Genomic DNA, 23154 nt, shown 5'->3' with positions numbered 1-23154 from the left:
CCCGAAAATAAGCTTGGTATGTATAGGGCGATGTTGCAGGCAGGAGTCGTGGGTAAATTCATCCGCCGAGACAAGACATGTGAACAGCACCTCCTCGATCCTTCAAGTGTCGCAGCAGCAGCACAAGAAGCACAGTCCACGAGTTCTTCAATAGAGCAAGAGCATCCAGGAACGGCATGTGCGCTGGCCTGTGGGGGAATTTGTGTCTGCAGCAGCGCCTCTCGTCGTGTCGATCGCGACGATCGATGGTGAGTGAGGGGCTCGCATTTGTCGCTGCAACGTGGCACAGCTATACCACTGCCTCGGGAACCCTCTCGACCCTGTTTCGCTCCGCGACTCCGTATAGGCAGGAGCGAAAAGGTGTACTCAGGTACCGCAGATAGGGGCGCACACCACAGTGCCGATCGTTCTGTCCAGACTGCGGTAGCTGTCTGGCCGGCTACCGGCTAGTACCTAGGCCAAAGATACCAACACCCACGTCCCTCCCGGGCTCGAAGGCTTCGCGGGCACCCCATGGGTCCGATTCTAGCGCCACTAACGACCGCCAACGCGGTTTAGGCTCAGGAACGGCAGGTCGCCCTGCCTCGAGACCCCGAGTCTGTTGGTAATTTCCACCTCATCAGGGTGCTAACGGCCACTCCTCCGACAGTGGATAGCAGAGCGAGAGACGCGGTTGCACGACAGTCGAAATAGAGCAGCGCTGATCCCGCACCGTCGCAAGGCAGTGATTGACAGGATTGACAAGATTGAGCAGATTGCCGGGCCTCGCACGGAAAAAGGCATTGATAGCGCGCGATTGGCGGAGGCACAGCAGAGAGCGATTTCTTGCATGATGGACGGCGGGTTAGCGCGAGGGCAGCAGCAGGCCGTGCGCGCGTTCGCAAGCGATCATCTGGCGCGTGGTCTGTCTGGCTGCCCCACACCTGCCGGACTGGCTGGTGATTCTTGTTTTGTCATTCGCACCATTGTTTCTTTCTGTCCAGCAATAGTTTTTTGTATTTCGAAAGAGTGAACGAACATTGTTATTATCCTGCACCTTCGGAGAGTCGTCCTGCCCTCCGGCCTTCCCTGTCGTTAGCCGCGTGCCCTGTTGTCGATCTGCCGCTGATTGTCCCTGCCCGCTTCTTCCAAGCACTTTCAGTGTTGCACCAGGTGCGGGGCCAGGCCAGACTGCTCCGAGAAGCAGCACACATTTGCCATTCACCAGGACCGGATCTCTTCTCCTCGAGAGAGTATACGCCGGGTCTTCCTCCTCCAGACTGTCCACTGTTCTCTTGTCTCAGACAGTCAGCAAACCTGGGTCAGCCGGAGTGGAAGCATCACGCGGACGAATCCGACCCGAGAGGCTGAGCATTTGAAACAAGAATAACAAAGGGCACATCAACTCTCGACGTTTCCTCCCACTTTATTAATACAACTTCGGGTCTCGATCACGCGTTCGAGGCTCTGAAGTGAAGCGTAGTCGACAATGACAGCGTCAAAGGTTGGGCTTCTCGCCCAAGCTATCTCGTTCAAAAACAACGACTGACTTTAGTAATCAGGACATGTCTCGCCCGTCAAGTCAGCACCGTGTTTCCGTCGGCTCTACTGCTACGAGTCTACCGCATCGAAGTCCCTACAATCGAACGCACTCGTACAATGCATCGGCCGGCTCATTGGCGGGCTCCAACCGCATCAGTCGGAGGAAAAGCTCGACGTTCTCGCCTGCAGCCCATCAGGCTGTGCTGAGCTCTGCAATGGAGCACGCGGTGGCAGAAGGCTCTGTGCCTGGCAACAGGAGGAGTTCGATGTCGAGGACGGCATTGGCGGCGTTGAACGACGGTGGGCATCCGAGCAGTTTGCCTCAGCAGGGTTCAATGCCCGAAAGAGACACGAATAGTGCTGTGACGGACGGACCTTCGTTGTCGTCGTTCCAGGGCGTTGATCGGGCGAAGGCACGGATGCGAAGAGCGAGCGACGGGACGCGTCTGACGAAGAAGGAGAAGGCGGCTACCGGCGATCTCAAGTGCGAGCACTGTGGGAAAGCGTATAAACACGGTAGCTGCCTGACGAAGCATCTGTGGGTGAAGACATGCCATGAAGTGTTGTGGCATGGTGGCTGACAGCACTCTTACAGATGGGAACACACGCCTCAATGGCAGCAAACCTCCAAATTCCTCATATCGAAGCACCAACAGGTGCAAATGCTCGAAGCCGCCTCCGTCCTCGTGGCCATGACCGGCGAAGCTCCCGGCACAACCGACAGCGACAACTCCTCCTCCCCCGCCGCCTCGGGCTCTTCGGAGCGCGACGACGAGCCCAGCTCCGCGGAGACCACGCCCCCGCCGCACGCAGACATGGCAGCGTACCGGGACAGTAAAAGGTACAGCGGGACGAGCAGCGCGTACTCGCGCTCCTACCAATCCGTCTTCTCGGAAAGCGCGCCGAATGAACACGGCTTCGGACACCATCGAGGCTGGAGTTCGTCGAGTAACCGTCCCTTAACGGCCGCGACCTCTATCGCGGAAAGCTACAAGGACGAAGACCCAGCAGATTTGGCAGCGGCAGTGGGCCTGCTGAGTTGCAGCTGGGGCACGCCGAACCAGCGCGCAGCGAACTTGCCAAACGATATCCCGCCTGTCCCGCCTTTGCCGGAGAAATACGCAAATTTCTCCTCGTACAGACGACAAACCGACGTCGAGATGGAGGACGATGATGAGAGCTCGGACGACGAGCCCCCTCAGCGCATGCAGCCGAATGACGAGGATGTGGAGATGTTTGGGAAAATGGACGCGTGACCATACGGGATCTTTTGGGGGTTGCGGGATAGGTTTTTCCTGCAGCTGGCGTTCCCTTTTCTATTGGGATTGGGACTGGGACCGGGACTGGGACGTAACGGACGGCATGAACTTGGACACACCACGCGGAAAGTATCATCATCAGCAACAGCAACAGCAAAAACATTTGAAGAAAACCCATTATGGGAACAACGAAACGAACGAAGATGGCGAATTTGGCTCCGCTATACGTCGACTCGGCACCGATGGGCGGGCCTGCGGTCTGGTCGAAAGACGGATTCTGAGGCTTGCGAGGTTAAAGCCGAGAAGACCTGGTTACGCAAGCGTTGAGCAGCGGGGATATGAGATGCATATTCCCATCATTGCATTTGGAGAGGGGTGTGTCTAATTGGATGCGGCATCCTGTTTCACTCGGTTTTGGATAAGGACGGCAATGGTGGCAGGGAGCTGCCGAATACTTCTCAAGAAGGGACTTGGAGAACAGCGGGAAGGGTGATGGATGATTGACTAGGGTGTGTTGGATGAGCTTAGCAATATCATTAGTCGAGTTGTATGAAGAGCGCTGGGAGGGCGCTGATCTTTATACATTATCATTACTGCTCCTGCGTGTTTGTCTGGGGTATCTTGCTTGCTTGATTAAGTACATCATCCGTCTCTACCCCTCTCTGCCATATGCGCATAGCAAGGCCTCACAGCATCCCCATCCCCACCACCACGCCCACAGCCCAGACAACCACACCCTCGGTTCCTCCTTCAACCCCTCCCCTCACCGCCCCACCAGTCGACGCTCCCATACTACTACTACTGCTCGCCCCCGCCCCCACCCCTTCCGTCATCGTCCCCGTCCCACTCGGCAGCCCATCCCCAACCACCGCTCCACTCGCTTCCACCGGCCTCCCATCCGCATAAAGTGCTGTCCCAGACGCAGCAACCGAATATGTAGTCCCTCGGATTTCGGTGGGATGGCCCGGCGCGACGGGCGTGTTCGCGATGATGTAGGTTTTGATTGCTGTGGGGCGGGGATGGGGGTCGAGGAGCAGGCCGCCTGAGGAGGCTATTGCGCTTGGGGGCTCAGGGGAGGAAGAGGGGTGGGTGGTTGGGCGGCTGAGTGGGTTGGGTAGGGAGCCAGAGTAGTGCGGAGGTTGAGGAGGCCTGGATTCTTCGGGGCCGTGGTGGGAAAGGTGGAAAAGGCGGGAAGGTTGATGCCCGTGTGGTGTAGTTATCTGGCTGTAGAGGATGAGGCTGGATTTGGTGATGATGGTTACGGAGGGGTAACTGGATGGGTCGGGGGTTGCGAGGTCGTTGTTGTATGAGGTTGTGACGGCTGGATGCGTGTCAGAAGTGGAGTGGTGAGAGGTTTGAAGAGGTGTAAACGTACCTTCTGATGTGATGTTGGAGGAGCCCTCTGCGGTGACCACGCTCCAACCCAATGAGGCCGCGAGGAGGAGGGTTTGGAAGAGTCCCATTGTGGTTGTGCTGTGGTGTAGCACTTTCGTCTTGATCAAGGGAACGGCATAGATGGAGTGTGTGCCTTCGGGAGGACAAGATGCATTATAGAAAAAAATGAAAGGACCTCCTTACACTCTTTACATACCTCCGACAGCGTCGATCATACCAGAGTCAGGACGAAACGGATGATCGCCATCTCCAAACACCAAACTCCAAACGCTGACCGGCGCGCTCGTGCCTGTGTCCGGCGTCATACTGTCTCTGTGCTTCATCAAGAGACGTCAGGCGATCTGCAGCTGACTGCGCTGGTCTGCGCTACAGATGGGGATCAACGAGGTTGGAGACGCGCTTGAACAGGACTTGACGTTGAACAGGATGAAGCTCAAGTTGCATGTGATTGGCTTGAGGAAGGCGGGAGCTAACGGATGGCTGCATGTCGCCCTTCAGGCGGCCTCTGGGGCAAGAGCGCTCTTGCGAGGCTGACTTCACGCTTCTTGTACAAACCAACACTTGTATTGCTGGTGATAGCAAGATAGTCAGTATGGTGGTGTTATACCTGGACATCTGCGACAATTACGATGGCCGTTATTAGCTTTGGCCACCACTGGAAGGCCTGGACTGTGACCCTTCTGGTAGGCGCCGCATTGATATTGGCCGTATTTACGACTCAGCAGTTCTACGTGTACACACCCAGCCATGAGCCGGTATATGTACCTGAGGTCGACAGTAGCCAAAGCCCGGAGAAGGTCGACAGTGGCCAAACCCCGGACATCGACTATGCCTCGCCACGAAGGACAGAGCGAGTCTTACCCGACTTCTGCGATGCCTTCGATGTCAGCAAGATTGCCATCTCCATCAAAACCGGAGCAACAGAACCTCGGAACAAGATACCAACTCAGCTGATGACATTTCTTCGATGTATCCCGGATGTCATGCTATTTAGCGATCTCGAGCAATCTATTGGAGCTCACAAGCTGGAAGATGTGCTATCCTCGTTTTCGGAAGCCTCTATGCAAAACAACGTGGACTTCGACCTCTACCGCAAGCAGCAGGAGTATGCTAAGCAAGGCCGTGAGACCGAATTGGGCAATCTCGGGGAGATACCGATCCCTTACGATGACTGGCGGACTTCAGGCAAGAGCGCCGCTTGGGGACTGGACAAGTATAAATTCCTACACATGATCCAGCGGGCTTGGGAGCGTCAGCCGAACAAAGCCTGGTATGTCTTCATCGAGGCCGACACGTATCTATCGATCAGCAACCTGCTGCGCTTCCTGGACACGCAAGACCCGAAGCAGAAGCTTTACTTTGGAAATAATATACGGATGTGGGAGCATCCTACTCCGTTAGACTTTGCGCACGGCGGCTCTGGCTTTATATTATCCGGAGCTACAGTCAAAGCCTTCGCTGCGGCGAAGACCAGCATCGCACGCTCATTCACTCCAGGTCGGATCTCGCAGTGGTGGTACGGCGATTTCGTGGTCGCTGATGCACTGGATGAAGAGCTAGGCGTGAAGGTGACCGGCCTCACACCCATGATCAACTCAGACGAACCTGCCGTGCTCCCTTTCGACCGCAACGTCTGGTGCAAACCCGTCATCACCCTCCACCATATGGACGCACGCCAATTCGACGAGATGTACAAGTTCCAGAAAGCTCGCAATTTCTCCGAGCTGCTCTTCCGGGACGTCTACGCCGCGACGGCGCACAGCAACGGCATACCGCTTATGGGCGAACTATGGGACAACCTCTCCGACGACGAGAGGTACGGTCTGGAAATCCGACCAAACGATCTCAGCCGCATCAAAGGAGACGAAGAGAACGAACGCCTCCGGGACCCCAACGCTTCATACGAAGCTTGCGAAGCTGCTTGCGATCAGAATGGGCATTGTTTCCAATTCTCGCATGTCGTTAAGATGAGGCAGATCGACGAAGGAAGACCGGGCGAGCAAAGGAAGTGTCATCTGAGCAAGGTGTTTCGATTCGGGAAAGAGGTGCTGCCGGCGGAGCACGAGCCCGGGACGCAGTGGACGAGTGGCTGGATGACGGAGAGGATTCGGAGGTTTGTGGATGGGAATCGGGAGTGTCCCGATGTTGTGTGGGATGTTATCTGATCGTGGACATATGTCTGCGTGTGGGGATCGCAGAGAACTACTTGTGAGCACTTGGAGGGCCAGTGGAGGTCGACGATGGTTCTGTTGGAATGGAAAAGCTTCATATCTGCCTTGCCCGATCGTTCGGTCTTGGATGACAAGTACCTGCTCAACCGCTTCAGGCCGGAGTGCTCACGGCGGTTGCATGCAATATCTACAGAACCCGTCCTGCGCGTACCGTCGCTGGTTCGATGGGAGAGGAGCACGACTAGCAAAACGTCGGTCCATCGACTCAGTTCCTCTGCTCGGGATTCCAGAACTGGAGGAAGTCGTTGTACAGCTACATCGTGCGGCATGCCTGACCGCTATCGTTGCGGCAGATACAGCCTCGTTCACGGCCGCGGTGAGATGACCAACCCACGTTGCAGGAACCAACCCCGAGCAGTCCCTCCCAGGTCCGGACATGCCATTTGATACGGTGGTAACACGACTAACCCACGTTGCATACGCAGTCAGACATAGCGACAATCATCGCGCGCTTACTTTGCTTTTTGACTGGTCGAGATCGTGGCACGACTAGCGCAGGGTGCATATGCGGCCTCACTACGGTCGTTCTTGCACCAGAGTTCGTGCTTGAGTTGGAGTCTGGGGTTCTTGCGAGGGTTCGAACGATGCTGGGTGCTGGCTGGTCGAGCGGGGAGGACGACTAGTAGATGTTGCATATGCGGCCTGCAGACGTTCACAGGGTACATGCAGACATGCGGCTCTCCAGTCCACTGGTCGGGAGATGGTAGCACGACCCTGCCGCATCTGTGGGCTGGACCGCTCGTGCACCCGCCGACCTTGAGCTTCTACCCCCGACTGGGCGGCCGGGTAGCACGGCTAGCTGACGTTGCATATGCCGAGCTCATACCTCGTGCTACCACTGGCATCCAGGCCTGCCGTTGGAGTACTTGTCGATCGACTGGATGGATCGGTAGGACGACTAGTGCACGTTGCATATGCATCGCTCGACAGCCGCATGTTACACAATGCTGCGAGGTGACTCACTTCGCGCTTTCGACAAGTGTTTTTAACGCAGACGGACGGTGCAAAGACCGCATCACTCGATCAAAGCAAACAGGAGCAGAACGATACGGGGAAGACGACGCCGACTTTCACTCGCGTGAAAGGTTCAAGGAGCTACCGAGTCTACGCATCAAGCTGGATTCACCAGCCCCATCCCTGTCCAGAATCGCATCGGGGAGTTGCCGACATACTACACCGAGTTCTTCTCCATCCGTGACCTTCATCCGCCTGTCCGCCTCGTCCCAGGGCCCTTCACCGGTCCAGCTGCAAGAACATCGACTAGTGTCCGCAAAACACCCGGTGCCCAGGAATATCCTCACAATACGGCGGCCCACAGTGTTCCTTGATATGCCAGGTGTACATGGAGCTGCATCCGGCTCCCACGCACAGTTTGCAGGTCAGCTATACGAAAGCGCTCAGGTCAGCGGAAGACGATGTGCTTGCTCAAGCCCAAGCTCACTTACCACGAACGCGTGATTCTTGTTGCAAGCATTGCGCTGCGTTAAGCCGATACATGGTCCGCCGACTTTGTACGTTGGTGGAATGGCTGGGCCGGCGTGTCCGCCGACTGCTAGGCAAAGGCTGGTAATGATGACTGCGAGCTTGGGATGCATCGTGCTGCTGGTAGAGAGAGGTGTATGATCTGGGGACGACAGGCTCAAAGATCCGAGGTAGGAGCAGGAAGGTGATATACAATTCTCGATCCTTTGTGAGGAGACGACGAATTGGCAGGACCTTTTCAACTGATTCCGCCCCATTGAACGCCTTTGGCTCGAAGCTTGTGGATTGGGCGTAACGCATGTTCGAAGGATCGTGGCAACTATGCGCAGGGTGAGTCACGCTGACCGCTGGTATATGAACAAAGACCCTCTTGGCCCCATCGCAATCAGCTGACATCCTGTGGTACCAGTAACACGAATCAACACACAAGAAGTATGCCCTTCGACCTAAGCTACGCCGGGGTGCCCGTGTACAGTCTTGGCCCCAATGTCTACTCTCCGCATTGCTCTGACATCCTTCTGCAAACTCGGATCCACTACCACGTTCTGGCTTCACGCAAGCGTTTGACAAGACGCCCCAAGCACCAGATCAAGGTGCATTGGAAAGCTTCGGCGACGCCTTAGCGTTGCTTCGCGAAGATACCTTCCATGGCGCCAGGATAGGTGCACAAAGATATGAGGGTCAAGGTTCTGCCGCCAACAACTTCCAACACCCATCAGACATGCAGTCGTCTCGACCTCCACCGCTTTTGGCCAGGATGGCTTCTTTTTCGACTCGGGCGTTCGTCCTCTTGTCACTGCTTGCTCCCTTCATGAGCACAGTCCATGGCTTTCGGATCAATTTCTGGCTGGGAGAGAGATGCTCTTCCGCCGAGATCAGCACTCGCAAGGAGAACTACACACCTCACGGCAAATGCTACATCATCCCGGTCAACGCCCAATCAGCTACGGTTAACAAGCAATCGGTTGACAGGGCGAGAGATGGTGAGTCTAAATTGCGCTGTACGAGCCCACTCTTCCTCTGGCTTACTCAACCATGAAAGTTGTCGCTTTCTATCAGGGCAAGCACTGCGGGCACAGGCTAGCTTCCACGAACGGTGGTTGTGTCGACTTCACTGGGACCGGGCACAACGCAGGGTCCTTCAGGATCTTTCGCCATGGCAACACGAAGAGGAACGACGATGCAGATGCCGTCGAGCTTCACGAAGCATCCAGCAGTGTGGCCGCCGCCGACGACCCAGATCCTTACGGCCAGTTCGCAGCAGGCTTCGGCCACGGCAACGTCACGGACCTCTGGGGCGAGACCTACAAGTGGTGGCAAGCGGCACCAGGAGTCCACTTCGGCATCCCGCTCGACGAATGGGACGACGACATCCACACCATCAACGCGCAGTCCCTTCAGATGAACGACGAGCCCGAAGACCTCTCCACCGCCATCTCCCTCCCCGAAGGCCGCAGCCTCGACAAACGCCTCAACATCGACTACTGCGTCCGCACGCTCAAAACCTGCGCCCGCGAAACCAACGCCGCCGCCTTCGTCGTCGCGGACTACTGGGGCCGCGCCGCCCACAAAGCCGCGAAAGCGGTCCCCATCGCGCACAAATTCTACGACTGGACCCACAAACACCCCTTCTCCGTCGGCTTCGTCACGGCGGCCGGGACCGGGCTCGCGGGCTTCGGGCTGGGCCAGACGAGCGGCGGGGCGACGGCGCAGGATAACGATCAGTTGCAGCAGTGCTCTACCGCAGGAGCGCCGAAGAAGGAGGTGGATGGGTTGATTGAGTCGGTGGTTAATGCTGGGACGAGCCAGGACGCGAGTTGCTCGGTGGATATCACGTTGAAGGACGGGAATATTCTGCAGGTGCATGCGGCGGTGTATAAGAAGGGGCATGTGCCGGCGCATATTCCTTGCAAGGCTTAATGGGGGTGGGAGTGTTTCCTGTGCAGGCGGGGCAAGGCAGGAGTGCGAGTAAATATTCTCGTTGAGAGTCGGAAGATGAGTCGTTTGCAAGGGGCTGTATTGGGTGCATTCACGTTCTCACAGACGAAAAATCAGACCAGTCCTTACAGCTTTGCAATTGAAACCGGCCCGCACAGCAGAGCCGGCCCAACCATCCCGATCCAGTACGCTCGGGTATGTCTGACGTCTCCTGGCTGCGGTTTAGAATACCTATCCGACAAAAACGTAGCCTCAACCCCTTTCCCAGCATACATCACCCACTAGGCTCAGGTCAGCCATTCAACGTTGCTGCGTCGTCAGTTCCACTCAGATTGCAGCATCGGCTTACCGCAATACTCTGAAGGAATACCTTGTAATTCAGGCTTCTGATAGAGACGCCGTCTGCTGGCAGAGAGGGAAGCAGGAACGAGGGAAGCCGCCACCGCGTTTCATGAGATACGCAGCACCTCCCCTCAGAGCACGGGACGATGTGGGATGCAACAGGAGCTAGTCGTGCCACGAGCACGAGCGCGGGCAAGTACACGTAGTTGGCAAGGAGCCCAGGGATGCCCGCCGTTCACCGAGAGATCCCCCTGTACATACGCTGAAGAGCACTTGACAGCTGGGACGTCGTACCCGTGCTGTGTGTGGGAGTTCAATCTGGTATCAATCTCATTTCTCTCGCCGCCATCCGCTCCTCCAGCGCCGAGAGGGGTATATATAAGGCCAAGGTACACGTATGAACAGCACACAAGCCCGTACCCACAAAAGAACAAACCGCATCCCTTCCGCCGACCCCGTGAGTATGTCAAGAATCCTGGAGTAATGAACAAAGCAAATACAAACAACAGCCCGCTCGAACGCTGTCACAACACAATTCCGCTTGCTCCTGCTCCCGCGCCCGTGCGCGATCTCGAGTGAATGATGAAAAAGTGAAAAAAGAAAAAAGAGGTTGTCTGCCGCCTCCTTGCTGTAGTCCACGTCCAGTGCTGTCGAACCCCTTTCCCTCTTCCTCTCCCAGACTCCACCTGTCCCTCGGCGAGCAAGTTCGGCACGCTCACATAACAACACAACACCCACATCCCCCTTTCTTCTTCTCCCCGCCCGTATCCTCCTCCTTCTCATCGAAATCCGGAATCCTAGGCGTAGGATTATGCGGCTGTGCCTGCGCTCCCTGCGCTTGCCCTTGAGGGGCTGAAGGCGTCCTCTGAATAGCTGGCGGCGTGGTGATGGTGGGCGTGATCTTATACCCGCCGCTCGTCCCGGGCCGCGAGCTCGGGGTCTCGCTTTTGGGCGTCAGGGGCCAGGCGTTCGTGTTGGCGGAGTTGGGGGAGGGAGGAGATTGGGGTTGGAAGCCCGGGCTGAGCGCTGCGCTGGCCTTACTAGGCGAGTTGGAGCGGTCGCTTGGGAGGCGGTTGAGCTGCGGGCTGGTCGGGCTGAGCGGCGTAAGTGGTAAAGCCTTCGCCTTCTGCGGTGGCAGCTCGGTGTCGTTGATGGGGCGGAAGTCGCGGTCGTAGGCTGTGCCGGCTTTGCCTTCTTTCTCCCATTGGTCCTGCATCATGCGTTTGGCGTGGGTGGGCAGCATTTGCTGGTCGGGAGGCAGGCGGGGGTCGGGTTTGTACATGCTGGCGATCCAGGGGGCTTCGCCCTCGGGGGCGTGTTGGCGGCTGGTGGAGGGGCGGGACTGATGGCCTCGGGAGACGGGGCGGGTTTCTCTGCTCACGCTGGTGCGTTGTTTGCTTGTGATAGAGCCGTTGGGCGTGCCGATCTTGCGGGCGCCGGATGTAGGCGTGGCTTTGTTTGGTAGGCGTGACTTCGGGGGTGAGTTGTTCTCACCAGAAGATCCGAGGTTTGAGCTGCCTGGTCGTGGAGGTGTCCGTCTGCCATCGTCGTCGAGGAGGACTTGGCTGCCAATACTATTGCTCCGAGCTCTCCTCGCATACTGCATATCGTCCCATCCTGGGTTCCCACTCCACGCATTGCTATTCCCGCGACTGCGCGGTAGAGGTGAGTCTCTATCCACCACATTCGACGGCACAGGCACAGGGCTCGCTTTCGACACCGGTATCCGCGACGTACTAGGTCGGATCAAATTCGACCTCGAAGAAGGGCCATGCTCAGCAGCCACCTCTTCCGGCGTGCGAAACTCTGTATCCACCGTCGGGTTGAAGTCCTGCTCCTCCTCATCTGCGGCCGGTATCGTAGAGATGCGCTTCCGCTCAAAATCCTCATACCCCGAATACGCATTATACTCCTCCTCCGACCCCTGCTCCGCCGTCTTATCCTTACTCGGCCTCCTCGAGCGCGACTGCGATCTACTAGACCTGGCACTCGCGCCCGGCCCGGCACTAACAGACCGTCGGTACGAGCTCACATCGATCCCCGCTGCCGCCATCTCCTGAATCTCAATCTGCGCCAGCTTGTCCCGGTGTATCCACAACGTATCATCCACCGGCTCTGGCGTCTCCTTCTTCTTCTCTCGCAGAGTATTCCGTGACCGCTTCCGCATGGCCGAGGCATTGGTCGCTTTGACCGATTGTCGCCGGACTTTCAGCTCTTCGGAGTCGGACATGATGTTCCATGCGTCGCTGGGGACGCGGCGGATGCCTTTGCCCTGGCTGTAGTCGTTGGAGTCTTGTCGGCGGGCGGAGGGGTGGAGGTCCTCGTAGGTCTCTGTGGGGGAGGTGTTGCTCCATTGTCCGCTCATCGTTTGCGCCATGCCCGTGACGTCTGTCTGTACCACCTTCTCCTCCCACGATGTGTTGTCGCTGCACCCGCTCGATTCTGTGTCCCCAGAACCCCAGTCGCTTCAATGCACCCTTCGCTTCGCAATCCCGTCCTCTGCCTTCCACCACCGCGGTGAAGCTTCCACCCAATGGAAAGTCGGTCGTCTGCGGTATGAATGATCCAATGCCTGCCGGTGAGATTCGTGAAAGTGAGAGTATTGAAAAGTCACCGCCAATCAACAAAACTCGTCCTCACCACCGGCAGCACTGGCTACATCAGCCTGCATCAGTTAGAGTGCCGCGAGGGGACCGCTGGCGTCGCAGATCGGCCTGGACTGTGGTTTCCGTATGCACAGAAGAAATATGGAGTACCGTAATCAACAATCGCCGTCATGCAGCGACATGACTAGAAGACAAACTGTCAAAAGGCTTGAAAGGAACGGGCAGCCAACGTTCACGAGAACGGCAGGCACATGAGATTGCGCGCGCTCGTGCTCTCGTGTGTAGAGTTTCTATCGACTCCTACCCCGGCAAATTGCCCCCCTGTTCGAGCACTAACGGCCTGTGCCGGGTGGGATTGACGGCGATCATACAGATCGTTAAGAGGAATCAACACATGGGTCTTGCTACAGATCAGTCAACTTGAATGGCATTTCCAAGTGACCAGTTGTCGGGGAGTTATCTCAAACAAACTAAGCTCGTTTGGTACGACTGCAACACCATCCCACGCCTCATCAACGGCGATTAACCGCGAGCCACACCACCCCAATCACCCATCATCCTACTGACTAATCACCCCCCTCCTCCCCCTCCTTCTCCTTCACCGCAAACGTCAACCCCCCACTCTCCCTCCCCCTCGCATCAACCATCTTCGCCTCATACCGTCCCCCCTCCCACAAATCCTTAATCGTCAACTCCCTCGTCCGCCCCAGACTCTCAATATCCCCGATGCGCGTCAACGTCGCCTCCAAAAACTCCTCAAACCCAGGTTGCGCGCAGACTTCGCGGAAGGCGTTCATCATCGGCACGCTGTCCGCTCGCACCATGGCGTTGCTGTCGATGGTGAAGACGTTGATGGCGTCGTAGCTTTGTATAAAGTCCGCGCGGGTCATGACCTGGCGCGCTTTGTGTAAAGGCATCTGCGGTAAGATGTGGCCTTTCTCCGGGTCGTAGGTGGCTTCCATGTCCTTTTCGAGATCGACGAGGGCTTTCGCCAGCACCATGGCGGCCGAGGCGTATTTCTGCTGGTCCATGACGTCGTCGTCCATTTCCATGCCGAGGATCCAGCATTTGTTCAGGAACCACGTCTTCTCCATCTGACAGATATCTTTGGCCGTTTGCAGCATATCGGCCGATTTGGCCACGCGGCCGAGGTAGGAGAGGCGCCCGCCGACGAGGTCGTACACTTGTTCGAGGATCTGTGGGGAGGTCCGCTCGCCGTGGAATTTGAGGCGGTAGTTTGATAGGGCGGAGAGGGCTTTGGGCTTGTTGAGGTCGAGGATGGGGATGACGTTCATGCGGGTGGCGTATTGTTTGAGGCGCTCGTAGATCCAGTAGTCGTCGGAGTTGAAGACGACCGTGGCGAGGTTGCTGGCGGCCCATTGCTCGGCGCGCTGTTGCAGGAGTTCGAGCAGATCGCGGCCTTCGTCGTCGTCGCGGAGCAGGTGCATGGAGTTGACGATGATGATGAGGGGTTTGTTGAGGCGGTCGCGGCGCTTGAGGGCGACTTTCTCGAGTTTGTTGAAGGCGCGCTCGACGTCCAGCAGGGCGGAGGCGTCGCGGGGCCCACGGATGGAGAAGAGGGAGCCGATGTTGTCTTCGTGGAACTCGAAGTCGAGGGCTTTGCCGAGGCGAATGCGGAAGATCTCTGGGTCGGCGTGGGCGTCGAACATGGCGCAGCCTTCGCCGTCTATTTTGGCCATGGCGTCGATGAGCATGCTGGACTTGCCGGTGCCTTTCTCCCCGACGAGGAGGAAGTACTGTCCCTTGGCTTTGCCGGAGACGATTGCGTCGATGAGTGCCTGTTCATCCCGCAGCACCCAGTGCTCCATTTGCTTCCCCTGGTCTGCGGCGTCCTTTGGGTAGTCGGATGGTAACCCTCTTTTTGCGGTTGCTGCCAGGTCGAGGACAGGGTCGCCCGGAGCGAAAGCATTCTCCATCTTTTCGAGAATCATGTACTTGTAGTACCGCGTGTAGCTGTAGCCGACGATTCTGTAGTGGATATGAGCTTGCTGGTTGCGCATGAAGGCGGACTCAACTCACCCTAAAATCGCCACCGATGCCAACGTCGTCAAAGCTGCCTCGGCCATCTTGAAAGTCGTCTCCTTCCAGTTGAACTTCGTCTTTTCATCCTTCTTGGGTGGTTCCTTTCCTGATCCGTCTGCCTCGTCCGGTGGACCCGGATTCTGCGGTCCAACGTCCATTGTGACGAGCTGCCTCCGGCACGCCCATGGTGGTTGAAGAGGTCTTGGTATTTGAGGTCCAACTGGACTGAATGGTTTGTGAATATGTGGCGGAAAGAGCGAAGACTTGTTAAACAGCTGTCGAGCTGGTGTTAATGAGCGGACGGCCATGTTGGCCAATGTCTCCAATCCTAATCGCCCGTCGCGTACTTTTATCCTGATCGCGTCATATCCGCTGGCAGAACGACATTGTCAATTTCTGTTATTACGATCGTATACCAGAAATAAAAGACACTCGAACAACACCAGATCACGCTCAGGAGGGCAGGTCCTGCCTTCTTGGTATTTTGACAAGGATGCGTCGACACGCTACGCGTTCCGGACCGGCTCTACTGTAACTCAATTCTCTCTGCAGCTGTCATGATGCGAAGACATGGATTGAATGCGCATGTGAAGGTGTGAGTTTTCCTGCCAATCCCTCGAACATCTCCATGGAAGGGTTGCAAGATAAAGCAGGAGCACAGGTATGTAGTAGCAGGATCTCCAACTTCCAACGTCATCGTCATCAAACAACGCCCGGGCGAAACCGGCAGCGTCGGTTATGACCTGTGCTTGATCCGAGTCGAGCTAAGAAAATATGCTTTTGGACGTGTGATTTGGTTCTCAGAGACACCTCTTCCATTGCTTGCAGTGTTTGCTTCTGTGTACTATATTCATCGATTCGCCTGCGGGTTCCCTGTAATACTATTGCCCTTGTTCCATCCGACGCTCGCTCAGCACTTGCTTGTGATACCCATTGAAGAGGAGAAGCCGGCAGATTGACCAAGCTCCTGGAGTATGGCCGACAGATCGACTGATGGTGAGTCTACTCATTCATATGCACAACACATCATCCCCATGAACGAAGCCATTGGACAATGCCACGCAATGGCCAGCTAACATCAATCAACAGCAGACGTCGATGCACAGTCCAAACCGCCCTCCGACACCTCATCCAACGAGCACGCGACACCCCCCGAAGCCAATGGCACTCTGACCAACGGCACGTCCACCGAAGAGAAGCAGCAGGATGGCGAGAATGGCGAACAACCACCCCAGACGGACAATGTCTTCCAACTCACCATCGAGCTGCCGCATGCTCCCGGGCAGACGCAGATCATGGTTTCAACCCAAGAGCAGGTTCAGGACATCCGGCAATCGATCATAGACACGCCGCACACCTTCCAGTACTCCTGCTTCCATCTTGAGCACAAGGGCAAGCGTGTCAATGACTTCATCGAGCTGTCTGAGGTCCCGGACATTGTTCAGGAGCCGACATGCAAACTGGTGGAAGACCCTTACACCGAAGCGCAAGCACGCGTGCATGTTGTTCGTGTACGAGAGCTGATCGGTGCAGCGGGAGACCGGACGGACCTGGTCATGGGCATTGATGCCGGCTTGAGCTTATGCGATAGCATAGACCTTCCTAGCAGCAAGAGCGGCGATGAGTCGAATCCAGTCGCGAACTACGACGTCAATGCGCCAGGTTCGGTGTCTACACTACTGGCGAAGTCGCGAGAGGCAGCGCCAAAGACGGTCAAGAACATCTCGCTGTCCGCATGGAACCCACCTCCACCACACCTTCGAATGCGCGGCCATCTGCTCTACCTGCAGGTGACCACGAACGAGGGCGAGCAATACTACATCACTTCCGCAGTCACAGGATTCTACGTCAACAAGTCCACCAATAACAAATTTGACCCGACACCTCGCAGCTCACCCAAGGCTTTCTCCGCACACTCCCTCATCAGCCTACTGGAACAGGTATCACCATCCTTCGATTCCTCTTTCCGTAAGCTCCAGGAACACAATGGCCAGCGAGACCCACTAGCCGCCTACCAGCTCTCGAACAGCATACCCTCCGCGCCATGGCTCGTCTCAGCATCCTCTACGCACCAGCATCAAGCCGACCTCACGCGAACACAGGAAGCCTACCTTCTGGCCGGCGCAGAGAACGCTGAGACCTTGCGCGACTGGAATGAAGAGTTCCAATCGACCCGAGAGCTCCCGAAAGAGACGGTGCAGGACCGAGTGTTCAGAGAGCGACTGACGAGCAAGCTGTTCGCCGAGTACAATGAAGCGGCAGTACGAGGCGCAGCGCTGGTTGCGAGAGGGGAGGTACAGCCTCTCAATCCAACGGAAGCAAGAGATGCGCAGATCTTCGTGTACAACAACGTCTTCTACTCCTTCGGCGCGGACGGTGTCGGCACTTTCGCGACAGACGGCGGGGACGAAGCGGCGCGCATAGCGACCGGCAAGGATGTGCAGGGCGTCAAGGCTGTCAACCAGCTGGACATCAACGGCCTCTTCACACCAGGCACCGTGGTTGTCGACTACTTGGGAAAGAGGGTAGTAGGCCAAAGCATCGTGCCTGGGATCTTCAAGCAGCGGGACCCCGGCGAGCACCAAATCGATTACGGCGGCGTTGAGGGTAGGGACATCATCGCGTCCATGGAAAGCTTTGTGCAGCCCTTTAGCGAGCTGAGCAAAGCGATGCGCGTGAAGCGTCACGCAGTGTGGGACAAGGAGGGCAAGAAGCACGAGCTAGAAGCTAGCGTAGAAACCAAGGGGCTGCTAGGCACGGATGGCCGGAAATATGTGCTGGATTTGTACCGTGTGACGCCGCTGGATATCCACTGGTTGGAGAAGTATTGCGGCAAGGAGCAGGAGGAGGGCAAGCGGTACCCGCATAGGATGACGGTGCTGAGGCCCGAGTTGGTGGATTCTTACAGGATTGTGAAGTTGAGGGAGTATATTGCCAAGGAGGTTGAGAGGAAGAGAGCGGGGCAGGGGCAGGAGGGGGAGAAGGGGGAGTTGACGAATGGAGAGGCGAAGGACGAGCAGAAGCAGACGAATGGCGAGGCGAAGAGTGATGGCGAGGATGCGGACAAGAACGGCGAGACTGCGGTTGAAAAGGCGGATCAAGGCACGAAGGAGCAACGGCCGCAGGAAACAGTGGATGTGTCTGGCTTCTCGTTCACGCTCAACCCGGACGTCTTCTCCGGTCAAAAACCACAGAGCGACGAGGAGAAGGCCGAGTACGAAGCCGACGAGGCAGCTGTCCGCACAGTCTGCACGTACCTCACATCCGAAGTCATCCCCAGACTCGTGCGCGAGATGCAAGAAGGCGAAGCTGGCTTCCCAATGGATGGTCAGAGTCTCGTTCGTGAAATGCACAAGCGCGGCATCAACGTGCGGTACCTAGGCGAGATCTCACGATTGTGTTCAGAGCAGAAAGACGACAAGCGCGTGCAGGCGCTCGGCCAGCTGTGCAGACAGGAGATGGTAAGCAGAGTGTTTAAGCACTTTGCCAATGCTCAGTTGAAGGAGCTACCTGCTTGTTTTGCGCAGTACTGCATCAGCCATCTGCTGAATTGCTTGCTTGGTGCTGGGCTGAACGGCAATCCGCAGTATGAGGTTGATGACGAGTTGAAGGCGATGTATCCGGATACTGAGTTCTCGTTCGGCAAGGTCACGCCTCAGAGCTTGGCTGCTGAGGTGAGAAGGCAGGTTGAGCTTCGCTACCGGATACAGCTAGAGGGTGACTTGGTGCCGGCGGGCAGGGAGTTGCAGATGCTACGGGAGGTGTGCATGAAGCTCGGTCTTCAGCTTGAGGCGAAGGAGTACCGGTTTACAAAGGAGCAGCTTGCACCCCAGCAGCCTAATGGTCTGGCGACAAAGGCATCATCCGACTCGCTTACTGTTCCGCAAACGAACGGCGCTCATCCGCCCTCAGAAGGCGGAAAGAAGAAGAAAAAGAATAAGGCCGATCATTCGCCTAATCGTGCTGCTTCGGCTTCACCAACACTACCGCCTACCACGTTCCACCCGGACAACATCCTCAACATCGTCCCCGTCTTCAAGGATGCCGCCCCTCGGAGTGTGCTCGCCGAAGAAGCCCTCGACGCCGGCCGCATGTCCCTCCAGCAAGACCAGAAAGAACTCGGCCAAGAGCTCCTCCTCGAGTCGCTCAGCCTCCACGAGCAAATCTACGGCATCCTCCACCCCGAAGTCGCGCGCGTCTACTACGCCCTCTCCACCATCTACTACAGCCTCGAGGAGAAGAACGCGGCCGTCGAGCTGGCCAAGAAAGCCGTCATCGTCTCCGAGCGCACCCTCGGCATCGACAACGCCGAGACCATACTGGCATATCTCAACCTCTCCCTCTTCGAGCACGCGACAGGCAACACCAGAGATGCTCTGGCGTACGTGCGTCACGCGCTGGAGCTGTGGAAACTCGTCTACGACGCCCGCCACCCGGACTCCATCACCACGCTCAACAATGCCGCCGTGATGCTGCAGAGCCTGAAGCTCTTCCACGAATCCCGCCTCTGGTTCGAGGTGTCTCTGTCGATCTGCGAAGACCTGAGCGGCAAACACGCCATCGCGACCGCGACGCTGCTCTTCCAGCTCGCGCAGGCTCTTGCATTAGATCAGGATAGCAAGCAGGCGGTGGCGAAGATGCGGGAGAGCTATAGCGTGTTTAAAGCGGAGTTGGGGGCGGAGAACCCGAATACGAAGGAAGCGGAGAACTGGCTCGAGACGCTTACGCATTCGGCGGTTAGTCAGGCGAGGCAGGCGAATGCGCTGCAGAACAGGAGACTGCTTTTCAGCGGTAGGGGAGGGAGTAGGATGCCGAGGGTGGCGATGGGGGGACGGCCGGCGCCGCCTGTTGCTGGCACCGCGGGGAATGAGGTTGTTGGTGGGGTTGGGCAGGTTGGGGGAGGTGTAGGTGGTGGGGTTGGGGGTGAGAGGACGGGTCAAGGGATCGACCAGAGGAATCTGGACGAGTTGTTGCGGTATATTAACGGCGAGGCGGGGCAGGCGAGCAGTACGCCGAAGAAGAAGACGGCGAATCCTAAGAGGAGGCAGGCGAGGGTTGGGGCTTGAGGGGTCTCACCTGAGTGCTGTTGGCTGTCAATGGTGGGGTGGTGGGGTGTCGGTCAGGGATATCAGGACTGGCATTGCGGAATCAAGGAGATGGGGTGGAAAGGGCATGGTTTTGTTGGCTTGAACTTGCATTGCATTGCGTTGCGTTGCGTTGCGTTGGCGTGTGTATATATATGTGACTGCTGTTGGGGGGCTCGACATCACCACTCTAGATGCTGTAGGATTATGTAGCAATACTGTTGTGTATACCTCCTCTCCCCTATACACCTCTCACCGTTACATATATCCTAACCTGAGTGGTGGTGGTGATGTCGTCGGTCTTCTAGCACGTGACTCGACCAAAACCTTCGATTCTGTCTTGGCAGCTCCCGGCAACCCAAACTTTTCACGTCGGCTTTTCGATGCAGGGAGACCCCAACGGCTTGCAGCAGCGAGGTCGGTAAGCTACAAGGTGACCACACTATTCCGGAAACTGCCTTTTGCCTTTTTCTCCTCGTGTGCTTGTGCCGTCTCTCTCTGCTGCTAAATTCAGATGTTCTTCAATCGCAAGTCCAAAAAGACGCCCTCCACCGCCAACACCCCGCCGCCCGCCGAACCTTCATCACCCAAGCGTACACCGACCGCCGACAAGGACAAGGCTGCAAAGGGCAGCAAAGGCTACTTCACCCGCGAGAAAGAGGCCGCCTCGAAGCGACCTTCGCTTTCGTCTTCGACTTCACATCATCGAAGCAGCAGGACTTCGCGCCGCAGATCCTCCGAATCCACCACACATCCGCTGAATTTGCCGCCCGAGGAGATAAGACGGCTGAGCGCGCTGTCCGCTATGAGCAACAGCAGCAGCAGCGGGAGCGCGGGGAGGGAGAATGGGGATGCGATGGAGACGACGCCTGTGCCCGAGGAGGTGCCGGGTGGGTTTCCTAGTGGGGAGACGAATGGGGTGAATGGGGAGAAGGAGGAGAGTGCTGGGGAGGAGGGGCCGGTTCCGCCGCCGCATGGGGAGAACACACCGCCAAAAGCTGAACCGGTAGACGCGGAAGCGTGCAAGGCGCAGGGGAATAAGCTGTATAAGGCTAAGAAATATGCGGAGGCTATTGGGGAGTATTCGAAAGGTGACATACGCCCCAATGACAAGTGAAGAGGATGTGGCTAATTTGTGGTGGTATAGCTGTCGAGGCGGACCCCAAGAGCTCGACATATCTCTCCAACCGAGCAGCGGCGTACATGGCGGCGAATCGATTCCAGGAGGCATTAGAGGACTGCAGGAAAGCGGAAGAGCTGGAGCCGGAGAGTGCGAAGATTCTGCATCGGTTGGCGAAGGTGTATACCGCGCTGGGACGGCCACAGGATGCACTGGATGTTTATGATCGGATACAGCCGCCTGCTACGGCAAAGGACAGGGCGCCGGCACAGAACATGCAACAGCACATCTCACAAGCTCAGGAGACGCTGAGCTCGAGCAACTCTGGTTCGATGGCGATACATGGGATCGAGCTGGCGGAGAAGGGGTTGGGGTATGGAGTACAACCGCCTCGGAAATGGCGGCTGATGCGAGGGGAGGCGTACTTGAAGATGGGCACGGTGAACAGCTTGGGTGACGCACAGAACGTGGCCATGTCGTTACTACGCTCCAACAACTCCGATCCGGAAGCGCTGGTCCTGCGAGGCCGCGCACTCTACGCACAAGGTGAGAATCAGAAAGCCATCCAGCACTTCCAAAAAGCCTCCGAATGCGACCCCGATCTCAAAGACGCTGGCAAATATCTCAAGATCGTCAAGAAGCTCGACCGCATGAAGGAAGAAGGCAACACCCACTTCAAATACGGCCGCTACCCGCAAGCTCTCGACATCTACACCTCTGCCCTCGAAGTCGACCCTCTAAACAAAGGCACCAACTCCAAGATCCTCAACAACCGCGCCATGTGCTACTCCAAGCTCAAAAAGTGGAAAGAAGCCATCGCCGACTGCGACCGCGCCATCCAACTTGACCCCTCCTACACCAAAGCCCGCAAGACCCGCGCCAAAGCCCTCGGCGAGGGAGGCGACTGGGACGAAGCCGTGCGCGCGTACAAGAACATCCAGGAGCAGTCCCCCGAGGAGCCCGGCATCGCCAAGGACATCCGGCACGCGGAGATGGAGCTCAAGAAGAGCAAGCGCAAGGACTACTACAAGATTTTGGGAGTGGACAAGGACGCAGGGGACCACGAGATTAAGCGCGCGTACCGCAAGTTGGCCGTCGTGCACCATCCGGACAAGAACCCGAATGACCCGGACGCGGAGGGGCGGTTCAAGGATATCCAGGAGGCGCACGAGACGTTGAGTGATGCGCAGAAGAGGGAGCGGTATGATAGTGGGGTGGACTTGATGGAGCCGGGCGAGGGGATGGGTGGGTTTGGAGGTGGCGGAGGATTTGGCGGTGGCGGAATGGGTGGAATGGGGGGCGGGGTGCAGATTGATCCCGAGATGCTTTTTAATATGATGAATGGGGGTGGGGGTGGTGGCGGAGGGGGTTTCAGGTTTGCGCAGGGGGGAAGTCCGTTTGGGGGTGGTGGGAGGGGGCAGGGATTTTCGCCTTTTGGGTGAGACGTGCTCCGAACGGACGGAAAGAGAGGGGAAGGCAGGAGGAAGAAGCGGTGGTATGTTGGGAGGAAAGGCATTGCGGAAGAGTTGGGTGGAGCGTTCTCTGCATTTTTCCGAGGCTCTTACCCTCGTGGCGGTCCCACCGACTGCGGCTGGCCAAAGCAAGCAAGCAAGCATTTGGACGGCGCCTCTCATGCCAAACGTGCCCCCCCAAGATAGATGTATACAGCTCATAGATCCAGCCTTTCTGCCCAATGCAGCACAGTTTTCTAACAAGCTTCAACCGCTCTCCTCATCGGCGGGCACAGTTGAACACTAATGGATGTAGAGTGGACGGGGGATGTGCTGCAACATGAACACGACCTAGCGTCCTGGCTACCTACTCTATCCGATGCTTTCGTCCAGGATGTGTCTGTCCCCTGCAGCCTTGCCTTGGACAAGGGGAGTCGACCGGACTGGATTGGATTGGATCATTGGATGTTCTGGGGGTACGGGTAGGGGATGTCGCATGCTCGCATCGCACCCGGACGGCGCGTTGTTCTACCCTGCCTTTCTGGCCTTGCATGGGATGGAGGCATTGATGGTGAGGGGCTCCGTTTGGGGTACGGCTAGTCGATGTTGCAGAGTCTTGTCGTACTGACTGACGCGGTACTGCAAACAGTCCCGTTATTGCGACGGCGGGGCACGGTTTCAT

The 23154-nt window shown here is 57.2% G+C and overlaps 8 protein-coding genes across 8 annotated transcripts; 5 read left to right on the top strand and 3 right to left on the bottom strand.

The window, feature by feature from the left end:
* Window positions 1-1544: 1544 nt before the first annotated feature.
* On the top strand, window positions 1545-2777 carry LTR77_002526 (uncharacterized protein; the record flags this gene model as incomplete). The annotated part of the gene is made up of 2 exons (XM_064799785.1): window positions 1545-2005; window positions 2117-2777. The coding sequence occupies 2 exons, from the start codon at window positions 1545-1547 to the stop codon at window positions 2775-2777; spliced, it is 1122 nt and encodes a 373-aa protein (XP_064662540.1).
* A 689-nt stretch (window positions 2778-3466) lies between these two features.
* Window positions 3467-4243, bottom strand: LTR77_002525 (uncharacterized protein; the record flags this gene model as incomplete). Its single annotated transcript, XM_064799784.1, has 2 exons — window positions 3467-4101; window positions 4156-4243. 2 exons carry the CDS (start codon window positions 4241-4243, stop codon window positions 3467-3469), a joined length of 723 nt encoding a protein of 240 aa, XP_064662539.1.
* Window positions 4244-4804: 561 nt separating this feature from the next.
* LTR77_002524 (uncharacterized protein) lies at window positions 4805-6340 on the top strand (the record flags this gene model as incomplete). The annotated part of the gene is made up of 2 exons (XM_064799783.1): window positions 4805-4858; window positions 4901-6340. The coding sequence occupies 2 exons, from the start codon at window positions 4805-4807 to the stop codon at window positions 6338-6340; spliced, it is 1494 nt and encodes a 497-aa protein (XP_064662538.1).
* Window positions 6341-8645: 2305 nt separating this feature from the next.
* Window positions 8646-9808, top strand: LTR77_002523 (uncharacterized protein; the record flags this gene model as incomplete). Its single annotated transcript, XM_064799782.1, has 2 exons — window positions 8646-8871; window positions 8931-9808. The coding sequence occupies 2 exons, from the start codon at window positions 8646-8648 to the stop codon at window positions 9806-9808; spliced, it is 1104 nt and encodes a 367-aa protein (XP_064662537.1).
* Window positions 9809-10883: 1075 nt separating this feature from the next.
* LTR77_002522 (uncharacterized protein) lies at window positions 10884-12545 on the bottom strand (the record flags this gene model as incomplete). The annotated part of the gene is made up of 1 exon (XM_064799781.1): window positions 10884-12545. The coding sequence occupies one exon, from the start codon at window positions 12543-12545 to the stop codon at window positions 10884-10886; it is 1662 nt and encodes a 553-aa protein (XP_064662536.1).
* Window positions 12546-13340: 795 nt separating this feature from the next.
* On the bottom strand, window positions 13341-14975 carry LTR77_002521 (uncharacterized protein; the record flags this gene model as incomplete). Its single annotated transcript, XM_064799780.1, has 2 exons — window positions 13341-14763; window positions 14815-14975. 2 exons carry the CDS (start codon window positions 14973-14975, stop codon window positions 13341-13343), a joined length of 1584 nt encoding a protein of 527 aa, XP_064662535.1.
* Window positions 14976-15791: 816 nt separating this feature from the next.
* CLU1 (Intracellular distribution of mitochondria) lies at window positions 15792-19883 on the top strand (the record flags this gene model as incomplete). The annotated part of the gene is made up of 2 exons (XM_064799779.1): window positions 15792-15813; window positions 15907-19883. 2 exons carry the CDS (start codon window positions 15792-15794, stop codon window positions 19881-19883), a joined length of 3999 nt encoding a protein of 1332 aa, XP_064662534.1.
* Window positions 19884-20415: 532 nt separating this feature from the next.
* On the top strand, window positions 20416-22463 carry LTR77_002519 (uncharacterized protein; the record flags this gene model as incomplete). Its single annotated transcript, XM_064799778.1, has 2 exons — window positions 20416-20992; window positions 21049-22463. 2 exons carry the CDS (start codon window positions 20416-20418, stop codon window positions 22461-22463), a joined length of 1992 nt encoding a protein of 663 aa, XP_064662533.1.
* Between the last annotated feature and the right edge of the window lie 691 nt (window positions 22464-23154).

Source organism: Saxophila tyrrhenica (genome assembly GCF_035928015.1).
Source record: "Saxophila tyrrhenica strain CCFEE 5935 chromosome Unknown scaffold_3, whole genome shotgun sequence".
Taxonomy (NCBI): Eukaryota; Fungi; Ascomycota; class Dothideomycetes; order Mycosphaerellales; family Extremaceae; genus Saxophila; species Saxophila tyrrhenica.
The sequence above is the reverse complement of the archived record's forward strand: the minus strand, read 5'-3'. Positions and strand labels throughout refer to the sequence as shown.